General features: G+C 40.5%; 2 protein-coding genes across 3 annotated transcripts; one reads left to right on the forward strand and one right to left on the reverse strand.

Moving 5' to 3' along the window:
* LOC109830581 lies at nt 2,937–7,981 on the forward strand. The gene is made up of 6 exons (XM_020397888.1): nt 2,937–3,126; nt 3,544–4,211; nt 4,837–5,175; nt 5,293–5,432; nt 6,185–6,641; nt 7,898–7,981. The coding sequence occupies exons 1-6, from the start codon at nt 2,937–2,939 to the stop codon at nt 7,979–7,981; spliced, it is 1,878 nt and encodes a 625-aa protein (XP_020253477.1).
* Nucleotides 9,255–12,070, reverse strand: LOC109849868 (protein CHLOROPLAST IMPORT APPARATUS 2-like). 2 transcript variants are annotated; one of them, XM_020419761.1, is made up of 3 exons: nt 11,751–12,070; nt 10,172–11,626; nt 9,255–9,420 (listed from the first exon to the last, which is right to left on the reverse strand). In XM_020419761.1, exons 2-3 carry the CDS (start codon nt 11,195–11,197, stop codon nt 9,280–9,282), a joined length of 1,167 nt encoding a protein of 388 aa, XP_020275350.1. In that variant the 5' UTR covers nt 11,198–11,626; nt 11,751–12,070; the 3' UTR covers nt 9,255–9,279. The 2 variants fall into 2 exon arrangements, with proteins under 2 accessions (XP_020275350.1, XP_020275343.1); XM_020419754.1 differs by having other exon boundaries at nt 10,172–12,070.

A 13,493-nucleotide genomic window follows, 5' to 3' on the forward strand; every position in this document is an offset into this window, starting at 1 on the left:
GGGGGGGGGGGGTGAATAGTGCTTTATAGAAATTTCTTGCGAAATTAAAAATAATTATGCAGCGGAATAGTATTATATCAACAACTAATAATCACAGAAAATATAGAATACTCAAACCAGAAAAGTACAATTGCAAACACGAGAATTTATCCTGGTTCGGTCCTCCAGACCTACACTCAGTCCCTAAGCAACCCGCTTGAGATTTTTTACTATTCTTGAATTTTCTTACAAGAATAACTCTTGCATAACCTTGACAATCCCCTTGCCAAAATGCAAACTCATTCTCAAACTAGAGAAGAACTTTTCCTCAAACTAGAGAGAACACATTGAAGAAGATTACAACACTTTTCCCTATAAGCCTTGATGAAGAAGTGATCTTAGAATCAGTGGCTAATAGAATCTCTTTTTGGATGCCTAACAAAAACTTGAAAGCTTTTTGGAAAATAGAAGGCAATTATTTTTTAGATTTTCAACTTGAGAGTATATGAAATTTTGATTAAAAACTTGTGTTTCTGTCAAATGAACTCTAGGGTATCTATCTATATAGACAGTAGGCATAACTTATGAGTTCAAATGTAATTTCAGAATCTGAGTTTTAACTGCCATAAAATGCCTAATTCAATTTGAACATCAAAATCCAACAGTAATAAACTATTTCTATCAGTTGACTGGTGGATTCATCAGTCGACTTACTAAAGATTTTAAAAAATGATTGTTACTTGAATCAGTCGACTAATATAGAGATCAATCGACTGGCCAGAAGATAAAGATTTTTTTTGAAATTTCATCATCAGTCGACTGTCCAAAGAGTTTGAAAAATATGTCCGGCCTTGATCAGTCGACTGGTGGACACATAAGTCGACTGACCACCAGTCGACTGACCAGAAACTTGGTTAAGTCTCAGGGTCTTCATCAGTCGACTAACCAACTGATCAGTCGACTATCTCAGTTAATTTGAAAAATCAGTTGAAAACTTAAGTTAAATTTAAAATTAATTTTGAATCAAAAGTCAAGATTAAAAATTTAAATAACTTAAATTCAAATTAACCAGTATAAACTAACTTAGACTAGGGGTTAAGTCACCTAGTAATCTAAGTCTAGTGTGTGTGTGTCATCAAGGTTTTTAACAAAAATTGACTAAAATAAAGTGAGAAATTGCAATTTTGAAGCACAACAATTTTATCTTGTAGTCTTGAGCCTTGCCTTGCTTGATCAACTTGATTCATATATCTTGTAGCTTGTTTGATCAACCTTTGAATGGATAACTGATGCAGGAGATCAAGTATTGGACAAACCGAGAAGAAAAGCAGCCGAGCCGACTGAATAGATGGACGAGACAAGACTCGACTTAAACCAGACGAGACTCTAACAGCACAGACAAGTCGAGATGATGACAGGACGAGTCAACACAACCCAGCCAAGACGAGCAGACGACTCGAAATGACAGGACGAGACAATAGGCGACAGGACGAGTTGACACATGCCAATTGACACGAAAGGTGGGACGACTTGACATGCTTAGTCGACTCAGGTCCAGTCGACATGAAAGGCGGTGCTAGTCGGGATGCATCGTGTCGAGTCAGATTTCAGATTAGGAAAGTGTTCTTTTTCTGATTGTTTCCTTTTGGGATTTGGTATTTTCCTTTTAGACTTAGAGTTTCTTTTTTATTAGAGTTAGGATAGATTTAGTTGGCTATAAATATTAGTTCCTTTGTAAATTGTTAGAGTTTCTTTTTTATTAGAGTTAGGATAGATTTAGTTGGCTATAAATATTAGTTCCTTTGTAAATTGTAAATTAACATTTCAATTATTCAATCAACAGAGTTGTTCTCCATTGTTTTTCTTCTCAAGTTTGAGAAACCTAGGGCTTATGGATTCAAACTTGTTTTCTACCTGCTATTATCAGGGTTCGTCAGTATCAGAATAATATCCGATTGGTCTTCCTTATGTCTACATCTGTGTCAAGTGGTATCAGAGCTTCGGTTTTAACATCCTCGATAATGACAGGTGACGGTGAGAATGAGCTTTCTCTACAGGATCTTTCCGTGAGGATGGATTCTATGGATAGAAGATTTTTCACATTGGAGACATCTCTTTAGAACCTTCAACAAGCCATTGAAGGACTTACCCTTCACCTCAACAATGAAAATAACTTCGTCGACGGTCTTCACCTAAGCGAACCCAGAGTTAGGCTACCCCGATATCCACCCCTGTACAATCCCCAACCCCCTCTAGTTCAACCCCCTCCATATCAACCATGTCCGACCTAAATCCCTCCATATCAGCTCACTCCGCATCAGCCTCCTCCATATTAAACACCTCCGTATCAACATCCCCCAAATCAAGCCCCTCCACATCATACATGATATCCCAACCAACCCCCTCCACATGATGATTCCAATGACGAATGAGTAGACTATGATCACCAATTTGAAGGGCCATGGAACGAGAATGTTTTGAGTGAAGAAGAAGAAGATTGGCCTTATGACAGAGGTCGAGGTAGGGGCTACAATCCTCGTCACAAATACCACCGACAAGGCCGACATCATCAGGAATAAGAATATCAGATGAAGGTAGAACTTCCTTCCTTTGGAGGAAATTTGGACATAGAGGCTTTCCTGAATTGGCTCTACGAGGTGGAAAAGTTCTTTGAGATGACTAATATTCTTGAAGCAAATCAGGTGAAGTTTGTAGCTTATCATCTCAAAGGAGGAGCCACGACATGGTGAGATCAAACTCAAAACACTAGGCGACGGCAAGGCAAACAACCAGTTCGGGTTTGGTGACGTATGAAGCAGTTGCTACATGCGAGATTTCTACCACCCGACTATCAACAAATCCTCTACAATCAGTTCGAGCAATACCGTCAAGGAATCTGAACAGTAAGCGCCTATACCGAAGAGTTCTTCCGTCTTACTTCACGTTGTGATTTGTCGATGACCGAGGAACAGCTCGTAGCCAAGTATATCGGCAGTTTGAAGTACTCAATTCAAGAGAAAGTGACCATCCACAAGGTGTATTTCGTGGACGAAGCCTACAATATGGCTCTGAAGGCGGAAAGATTAGCCTCTAAGGCGTTACCTTTCAAACGAGCCGAACAGGGAGGCTCGGTCGAGAAGGCGAGAGGTGAGTTGGCAGGGCAGAGGATGACTGATCAACCTGTTCCTCCACGGTTGGCCGAGCGGTCAACAACTCAACCACCGCCCCCGACGACTCAAGCAAATACGTATGCCAAGCCGACGGGCAGGAAGTGTTTTCGATGTCTCCAACCTGGGCATAAGTCCAACGAGTGCCCGCAACGATAGAAGGTCAATCTAGCGGATTATGAGGAGGCTGAGGATGGACACACAACATCCAAAGAAGAGTATGAGGAAGAAGTTATCGAAATTGAAGGTGACAATGTGTTGTGTGTTGTTCAATGACTTCTGTGTGCTTAAAAGACACCAGACTCATCATAATGACATCAAATTTTCTTTTCTCGGTGTTCGGTCAATAACAAAGTGTGCACTCTTATCATTGACCATGGAAGTTGTGAAAATATAGTGTCAAAGGTCTTGGTAAATCACTTGAAACTACCGATCGATACCAAACCTGTGCCTTACACCATCGTATGGATCAAAAAAGTCCCCTTTGTGAAGGTGACCGAAGTATGTCGCGTGCCACTATCACTAGGAAAGACTTATAGTGATTTTGTAGCTTGTGATGTTGTGGATATGGACGCGTGTCATGTCTTGTTAGGACGACTGTGGAAATATGATGTCGATGCTAAGCATGGCAGCAAGAAGAACGAATACTCGCTCGCATGGATGAGCAAAAAGATTATTTTAGCACTAATTCCACCCTCCCCAAAGAGCCCAAAGAATCAAAAATCCAAACATGTTTCTATTTGCAACAAGGGAGAATTTCTAGCCGGATCAAAGGAGCTAAAACAGAGGTTTGCTTTAGTCGTTAAAGAAGTAGTGAAGACTCTCGTTGAGGTTCCAGAGAAGATAAATCCGCTACTTAAGGAGTTCGACGTGTTGGTTCCCGAGGAGCTGCCAGATGGTCTTCCACCCATGAGAGATATTCAACACCATATTGATTTCATCCCGGGTTCAGTGCTTCCTAATCTTCCTTATTATCGTATGAACCCGCAGGAGAAGAAGATTTTACAAGACACCATTGAGGACCTCATCAAAAAGGGCCACTTCCGAGAGAGCATGAGTCCATGCGTAATCTCGGCCCTATTAACACCAAAGAAAGATAGAAGTTGGCGGATGTGGGTAGACAGTCGAGCCATCAATAAGATTACAATTCGCTACAGATTCCCAATCCCTAGGCTAGACGACATGTTGGATCAGTTGGGGGTGCAAGTGTCTTCTCGAAGGTCGACTTGAGGAGTGGATATCATCAGATCCGAATCCGACCCGACGATGAGTGGAATACTGCATTCAAGAGTAGTGAGGGCTTATACGAATGATTGGTGATGCCTTTTGGGTTGTCGAATGCTCCAAGCACATTTATGCGTTTGATGAATCAAATTCTGAAGCCTTTCTTGGGAAGATTTGTAGTCGTCTACTTTGATGACATTCTCATCTATAGCCGAGATGAACAAGAGCATATGTTGCATCTCCGAGAAGTCTTCCAAGTGCTTAAGGAGAATGAACTTTACGTCAACCTTAAGAAGTGTGTATTCATGACCACTCAACTAGTGTTCTTAGGGTTTGTGGTAAGCTCGTAGGGGATCCAAGTCGACGAAGACAAAGTCAAGGCAATCAAGAACTGGCTGACTCCAAAAGTGTTATGGAGGTAAGAAGTTTTCATGGGCTAGCATCTTTTTATCGGTGTTTCATTCAGAATTTTAGCTCTATAGTTGCCCCCATGACGAATTGCTTAAAGAAGAAGGGCGTTTTTGAATGGACGGATGCAGCAAATGCGGCTTTTACCTTTATCAAGGAGAAGATTACCACTGCACCGATCTTGGCGTTTCCGAATTTCGACAAGCTCTTTGAGCTTGAATGTGACACATGTGGTGTCGGTATTGGAGTCGTCATCTCTCAAGAGAAGCGTCTCATTGCTTTCTTGAGTGAGAAGTTAAATGAAACCCGGCAGAAGTGGAGTACTTACGAGCAGGAGTTGTATGTTGTTTTTCGTTCTTTGAAGACTTGGAAGAGCTACCTCATTGCTAACGATTTCGTGATTTATTCCGATCATCAGTCTCTTCAACACTTCAAGAATCAGAAACATATCAACAAAATGCATGGACGATGGGCTTCATACTTCGAGCAGTACAACTTTACATTACGACATTAGTTAGTAGTTGACAATAAGGTTCCTGATGCTTTGAGTCACCGGGTAACTTTGTTAAGCATATTGCGAGGTGAAGTTGTTGCTTTTAACAATTTGAAAGAGCTCTATGTTGATGATGAAGACTTTCAGGAGGTTTGGGCCAAGTGTTTGACAAGACAACCCGCAGGAGACTGTGTTATTATGGACGAGTTTCTATTTAAGGGGAATCAACTTTGTATTCTAAGGACGTCATTGAGAGAAAAGATAGTTCGAGACATACATGGTGGCGGGTTTGGTGGACACTTTGGGTGAGACAAGACTGTTTTGAGTCTTGAGGAGAGATATTATTAGCTAAGCTTGAGGAAAGATGTGGCAACACTTGTGAGGAGTTGTCAAGTGTGCCAAGTTGTAAATGGGCAAGTGCAGAATACTAGTTTGTATACTCCCCTACATGTGCCCAAGGATATATGGGAAGATTTGAGTATGGACTTTGTGTTAGGACTTCTTCGAACACAAAGAGGCGTGGATTCAGTCTTCGTGGTAGTGGTTCGTTTTTCTAAGATGGCTTACTTCATCCCGCGCCGTAAGACTTCGGATGCACCACATGTTGCACGACTGTTCTTTCAAGAGGTGGTTCGACTACATGGTTTTCCTAGTTGATTGTTTCAGATAGGGATACTAGGTTCTTGGCGACTTTTTGGAGACGATTTGTCACTTCATTGAAGTATTCTAGCACAGCATATCCTCAAACGGATGGACAAACCGAAGTGGTCAATCGAACTTTGGGGAATTTAATTTGATGCATATGTGGAGAGAAGCCAAAGATATGGGATCAAGCTATATCTCAAGCTGAATTCGCCTACAACATGACTGTTCATAGTTCTACAAGTATGTCTTCTTTTTCCATTGTTTACAGGAAGACACCTCGACATCTCCAAGACTTGTTGAAGTTGCCGACAAGTGGTAAGGTCAACGAGGCCGCAAGTTCAATGACCGAGAATGCTTTCAATATACAGGAAGAAATGCGTACAAAGCTTGAGACAACCAATGCAAAGTTCAAGTCGCGAGCGGACAAGAAAAGGCGACTCAAGATATTCAATGAAGGAAACATGTTGATGGTTTATTTACGGAAGGAACGACTACCGGCTGAAACATACAGCAAGCTTAAGCCGAAATGTTATAGGCCGTTCAAGATTCTCAAGAAAATCAACGATAATGCATATGTAGTAGACCTTCCAGAAGGAATGACTATGTCGGCGACATTTAATGTGGCGGATATTTCTGACTATCATCCTTCAATCAAGTTGAATTCAAGTGATGAGAACTCAGAGATGAGTTCTTCCGAAGAAGGAGGGACTGATGCAAGAGATCAAGTATTGGACAAACCGAGAAGAAAAGCAGCCGAGTTGACTGAACAGATGGACGAGACGAGACTCGACTTAAACCAGACAAGACGCCAACAGCATAGAGAGACTCAACTTAAACCAGACGAGACGCCAACAGAACATACAAGTTGCTGTCAAAACAATAAGAATATAAAACAAATTAAGGAGTTAGAAAATTCAGGCCTGATTGGGAGCAGTCGTGATATCACTGCCCTAGAAGATTAAGGACTCGCCTATCGCCCTGGCGTAGTTTGTCCTCTCTCCCCTAGCGGTAAAAACCCCCGGAATCGGCCGGCCTCTGCACTCGGGCGTGAGACACAGAGCTTATGCTCAGATGAAAACGGTTGCCCAGTAAAATGTAGCCGAAATTTCTTGGAGGTAAGAGAGTAGAGAAGAGAAGAGAGTTTAGAAAGTGTTCCTCTTCGTTGGTGTGATTCTGAATGAGCTCCAAGCCTCCTTTTATAGGTGATGAAAGGTGTAACCCCCGCTGAATCCAAGGGACCGTTACGCACGGTTAATGCTTCCGTTACCCGCATGCAGCCGTTACAAAATGTGTAAAACGTGCAAAAATGAAGGCTTGAGAAGCAAAAGTGTGCGGCTGCGGCGTGGCGCGGCGTGGCGTGCGCGCGCGCGTGTGTGGTAGAACCGCAAAGCCCACAAAACCCAAAACACTATTCAAAGCCCAATAAGGAGAGAACCATTATATACCCTTTACTATTCATCTCATTTTCCGATGTGGGACTATTCACAAAGGCAAAATTGCCTTTTCATGAATAAGTTTCCAACACAAGTCGAGATGACGACAGGACGAGTCAACACAACCCAGTCGAGACGAGCAGACAACTCGAAACGATAGGACGAGACGACAGACAACAGGACGAGTCGACACATGTCAGTCGACACGAAAGGCAGGACGACTCGACATGCTTAGTCGACTCAGGTCCAGTCGACACGAAAGGCGGTGCTAGTCAGGACGCCTCGTGTCAACTCGAATTTCAGATTAGGAAAGAGTTTTCTTCTGATTGTTTCCTTTTGGGATTTGGTATTTTCCTTTTAGACTTGAGTTTCTTTTTTATTAGAGTTATGATAGATTTAATTGGCTATAAATATTAGTTCCTTTTGTAAATTGTAAATTAACTTTTCAATTATTCAATCAAGAGAATTGGTCTCCATTGTTTTTCTTCTCAAGTTTGAGAAACCTAGGGCTTGTGGATTCAAGCTTGTTTTCTATCTGCTATTGTCAGGGCTCATCGGTATCGAAACGATATCCGATCGGCCTTCTTCGTTTCTACGTCTGCGACAGTAGCACTACAATTGAGACATATTAGTCAAATTACAATATTTGTTATCATCAAAATTACTTGATCAACAATGATCATATTATGAACAGATTGAGAATCATTTTGGTTTTGCACGAGTGTTCTCTCAGCCAAGACTGTTTTGAGTCTTGAGGAGAGATTGAGAATCATTTTGGTTTTGCACGAGTGTTCTCTCAGCCCTCATTCACAAAAATCTAGTCTAATCTCATCTGTCTGCGTTCCCTCTACCTCTAACTGTCCGTGTCAGCTCTACGTTCAGCCCGATCATTGTTTTGAGCTTGCAAAATTTTGCTGAAATGGTTTAGTACCTCTAAGAGAATTTGATTGCAGGTACATGGTTCTTTTACTATCTAACCACAGTGGACAGAATTCAAATTAGAAACATATTCCACTACTTGACTGCCACGATAGAACGCGTACTCCATTACTTTTTTAACATTTTCTTTCCAATAAATATCAACTTATAACTCTTCCTCTTTTAATATCATCAGCAAAAACAGTGCATGTTCTCCACCAAAAAAAAGTTCAAAAACCATTCATGCAAAATTTGATAGATTTCTCTCCTTCTGACAAAAAAGTTCAGGCCTCAAACTGAGGTGCCTCCAAAAACTTAGAAAGCCTAATTTCATCCTTTCCACAAAAATGTTGGCTTATATCTGACGGCTCCTCACAAATTAGTTTCATCCTCAATTGCCTCTTGGAGAAGATCAGGCCTTTTAATAAATCTACCCTGTAAAAACATTAAAAAAAGATTCAGATGGTGTCATGATGCTATGATTCAAAAGTTATCATTTCCTATGCGTGAGTCTGTAAAAAGGAAAATAGTTTTTTAGGAAAATAAATAGATAAGACTTATTAACACATATTTGACTTAGATAGCTTATTTTAAATTTATGTACTTTAAATGAATAATAAAGAAATATTCCTAAGTAAATGTCCGTGAGTAGAAATTTGGCAGTCAGTTCCCTCAAACCTGTAATAATTGCCATTGAAATTTTCTTTTCTTTTTCAATGAGAAAAATCCTGGCAATGTAATTACTAGCTGCATTAGTTGGTAAAAGCAGTTAAATGTAATGAAAAAAAACCATCTTAAACTTTAAGCTTGGCTCTCTCTGAAGTTCTAAATAAGCTACAACGATTATATGCAATTCCTTTATGGAGGATATTGCTTGTTAAGGGCTCAATCCGTGGGGGGGGGGGGGGGGGGGGGGGGGGGGGGGGGGGGGGGGGGGGGGGGGGGGGGGGGGGGGGGGGGGGGGGAGAAGGAGATTAGTGAATCTTACACTTGGCCTTCATCCTGGGCTGCATCAGCATTCACCTTCCGGACCTGATAATCTGATCTTCTTGGAGAAGAGTCGGGTCCTTCGCTTCTCTCTGTATCGCTGAACGCTCGCTTCTCTTACTCCGCCTTCATTCTCTGGCGACAGATCAATCTCTGCTAGCCTAGCCTGTCAAAAAACCCATTACTCAATCAGCAAGGTGCAAGATTGCAAGATAGATATATACTCGCATCAAATTAACTTCAGTAGAAGTTTTTAAACCGTGTAAGCTGATAATTTGAAAAACACCTCCAAACACATGCAAACTTTTAAAAATATGCCCTCTACCTTACTGAAAGTTTAAGGTGCGCCAATCATATGCAAAACAGTCTTCAAATAAATAAATAAAAAGAGTAAGTTGAACAGATGTTATTTAGTTTTTGTGTTGAACAATTTCTATGTAAGAGGAGAATTTTGTGTGTTCTCTGCAATTCTAAACAGATGGGCATTTGGGTTGGAAAAAAAAAGAAAAGAAATGAAATGAAATGAAAATACTGACTGGAAACTGTAGGTATTTAATTAAAATAACAAGATTTACTTAGCAAACTATGTGTCTTATGAACTGAACTTATGTACTTAGAATTATCTGAATAAACAAAATAACTCCTGGTTCAAACCAGGCATCTGAGATTGCAGTGCGGGACCACAAGTTAGCAAAACTTTTCTTTGGATAAAAAGTAAAACCAGGGTGCCACAGATCTGGCAGTAATTATTTTAGATAGAAAATCCACCAATTTGTTCATCTCTAAAAGGTAAACAAAATTTGATTGATAAATCTCGGAGAATTCCTACTGCATACTTAATATTAGTCTAATGCGCATCAATTTTTCACATTTAAAAGTCATAAAATAATGAATATGATGCAGAATTAGATACATACATGGATATCAGCCGAAGATTCAGGAGTGCCAGATTCACTGGCGAAGGGAAATTCTCTATCTGACCAATCCTTGAGCACATCTTCAGTGTTTAATTTTAGTCCCAAACCTGCAGATTTTAACTCCACTTCTAATGAACTGTTACAAGTATCTTGTTCTGATGTTGCCTTGGTTTCAGCTGTAAGGGCTTTAGGCTCATCCTTCACCTCCTCCTTCTCAACCTTCTTCTTCTTCTTGCTCTTCTTCTTCTTCTCCAACGACGGCAACGCACTGAACTTGGGCACGGGCACAATGTCACCAACTGGCACTGCAATCGTGGGCCTCCACCACTCGCTGTTGTGCGCTCCACGAAGCGCCTGACGGATATCATTCCTGCCAAACCGCAACCCAAACCCGAATTTGGCCTTCCCCCCAATTCCAACCCCCATAAGACTTGCAATATGAGGATTAACATATGAATTTGAGTTGGATTCATATTTCTCCACACTTAGACTCCCCAGTATGCTATCTATTCCCTCTCCAACCTCCTCATCAAGAATTGACTCCACATCATAATCGGTGGACTCGGGTGAACTAGGTTCTTGGTACTCGATGCAGGATTTTTCACTCGGGCTAGCGGGTTTGAACCCAAAGCTAATGCGTGGAGATTGACATGGAGACTGGTCTTGGATCAGGAAACCCGCTTCATTAATGACAGGAAATGGAGGGAGGAGGTCAGAAGAGGATAACAAAGAGGGAGGCAACGAAGAGAATGGCTTTGAGTGCTTAGAGAGCTTGTGGAGGTTTTTTGTTGAGAAGAGATTGGGGTAAATTGTGGAGAGAAGAGCAGCTGCCTCAGTGTAAGATTGGTTGGGCCTCTTTCGAGGTGCTCGGGCTCTTTTGGTGGAAATGGCAATTGGAGAATTTGAAGCTTCAGAGATTGTGGATGAAGGAGAAGAGGAAGGAGAGCGGCCTGAGGATGAAGCGGGGGATTTTATGATGTCTAGATCGAAGCCGTAAGTTCGGCCACCGGTGCTAAGAATCGACATTGTCGATATCTCTTGAAGATAATTGTGAAGACAGTAGATTTCAGATTGAAGCCGACATATGTCGTTTTTAGTAATTTGAGAGAGTGAATTACACCAAAAGTGCAGTTCAGAGGACTAGTATTGAGAACTACTAAACCCTAAACCCAGGGATAAAAGGCACTAAAAGAGCTCACCAGATTCAGAAATTCTCGAAACCCACATCGAAGTCCTCGAAAAGAAATCAGGGTAATCATCAAAATCCAATCTTTATTATGGAGGAAAAAGAAAGCCCACAAGAAATGTTGGAACAGGCTTAAACCCCTGCAAAAACCCAAAACCCAGCTGCCTTCTCAAACTTCTACCCTTCTCAAAAGAAACCCAAATCTCAAAACCTGCAAATTCTGCAACAGGACCTCTCCTCAAAGAGAACTACCGTCAAATGAGCAAGAACTGCAGGAAAATTAAAATTAGAAAAACTCCAGCCGCTAGTCGAAACAGAGGAATCTTTTCTTTGCTTGAATAGGAATGAAACTGGGCAAGTGAGTGTGAAAATGGAAATGGGATTTTCACTAACCAAGATAGCGAAACTAGAGCCAAATTGGAGAGAGGGAGAAAAAGGGGTTGTCTTGCTGAGAACAGTAGCAAATCCTCAATATAACAGTAAAAGTTTCTAGATAGAGAATAAAGAAATCGGCAGGCAATCAATAGAACACTACTGAGATTCTGGAAGAAGAATAAAGAGAAAGAGGAAAGGGGCGAGAGGGAGAGAGAGAGGGTGTGTGTGTGAATTTGAGAGCGTCGAGGGATTCGAGAATGAGAGAAAACAGGAGAACAGGGGAGCTTTTGAGAGGATGAAACAGGGGAAAGGACAATCTGAGCTTTCATCAGCCCGGCAACCGCGGGACCCACGTGCAGGCTTATGCAGTTATACTTTCTCTCTCTCCTCTCTCTCTCTCCCTCTCTCTCTACGCTAGCTGATGTCTCTGTGATTTGTAGCTTTTTGCAACCTTTAATTAGTACTTTTTCTTTGCTGGTTGATGATGGAATTATTAATGGGGTTTGTTCTCATTTGTTTGATGGGTCCTAGCTGAGAAATTTAATGATAATGATCAATTAGTTTGGTATGAAATTAACTACTTGTCTTGGTACACAGAAAAAAAGAAAGAAATAAAAAAAAACACAAGCTTGAGAGGATTTTTCTAAAGTACAGGTTACAAAAGGAATACAAATTAAATGCTGGACATTTTGCATGCTATAAAATATTTATCATCGTGTTAAAATATTATCAAGCAGAATTAGTTAAGGTGGCCAGGTTCAAATTGAGGTAACATCTTTACAGGTTATTGTGACAAGTCGGATTTAGCCAAGAGATCCTGTGACATTTGCAGAATTCACATCAATATCACTTAATTACAAGCAATTTTAATCTTTGAAGCATGTTATATTCATATTATTTCATTGCCAAAATTATGAGCACAACTGTGATATCATAACTCCTCCTCAAATCTGACTCATACAGCAAGGATTAGGATTGAATAATAAGATATCCCAACTTCAAATGCAGATGTAAAAAAATTTGATAATTGTTGTGTGACTTGTTCCTTGTTTCCTTACCTTACCACTGTGAGGCTATCTAAATTATTGATTATTAATTAAATATATGAGATTAATTGTCTCTTCTCTAATTGACTAATTACATATAATTCATTTCTGCGTGTCTTACATTGGAGGGCAAATGACAAATTAATATTAATGAAGGTTGATTGAGGGTTTGACATGGCTTAATCTTCTAATTAATAGCGCTCGCAGCAATCAGGGGTCAGGATTGATTGATAGGCTTCACCTCTTCAAATTTCGAATGGAGCTGCTTACCTAGAGAACATCATAGTACAGTTTTGAAGATTCTCTCCATAAATCATTTTTAAATAAGATGAATCGCAAGAAGAAGGATAAATTTTATATACAAGGTTAAATAAGCTGACCATAATCCCTCCGATCGAAAATAATGCTAGCGAAGGATATTCACATAACATATGGGATTTTTGCAGGATCGAGTAGAACTGGTTATTTTATTATGAGTAATGGAACTGGATTAGTTTGCCGTACGTAAGAGCTAGACCTTAGAATAGAAAATGAAGAGTTTCTCTGATTGATAAAAACAGTTAATTTCAATCATTCATACTTTAAAATGTCACTGCATTAAATAACATATCTAAGAAGTCAAAGGCTGATTAGTCTAATTAATGTGGCTTACGAAAACTAACTCTTTTGGTTAGAGGCGTACCATTAGGCTTGGCTCATGATAGTAAGAGAAAGC

Source organism: Asparagus officinalis, chromosome 1, assembly GCF_001876935.1.
Source record: "Asparagus officinalis chromosome 1, Aspof.V1, whole genome shotgun sequence".
Classification (NCBI taxonomy): Eukaryota; Viridiplantae; Streptophyta; class Magnoliopsida; order Asparagales; family Asparagaceae; genus Asparagus; species Asparagus officinalis.

What these genes read in the sequence shown, in the direction of transcription:
- LOC109849868 (XM_020419761.1), bottom strand. Translation starts at nt 11,197, where the DNA reads ATGTCGATTCTTAGCACCGGTGGCCGAACTTACGGCTTCGATCTAGAC. An exon ending in AATCTTCGGCTGATATCCAT is followed by an intron (nt 9,421 to 10,171) that starts GTATGTATCTAA and finishes GTTTTTTGACAG; the next exon opens with GCTAGGCTAGCAGAGATTGA.
- LOC109830581 (XM_020397888.1), top strand. Translation starts at nt 2,937, where the DNA reads ATGACCGAGGAACAGCTCGTAGCCAAGTATATCGGCAGTTTGAAGTAC. An exon ending in ACCTCATTGCTAACGATTTC is followed by an intron (nt 5,176 to 5,292) that starts GTGATTTATTCC and finishes TTACGACATTAG; the next exon opens with TTAGTAGTTGACAATAAGGT. An exon ending in GGACTGATGCAAGAGATCAA is followed by an intron (nt 6,642 to 7,897) that starts GTATTGGACAAA and finishes TGCTATTGTCAG; the next exon opens with GGCTCATCGGTATCGAAACG.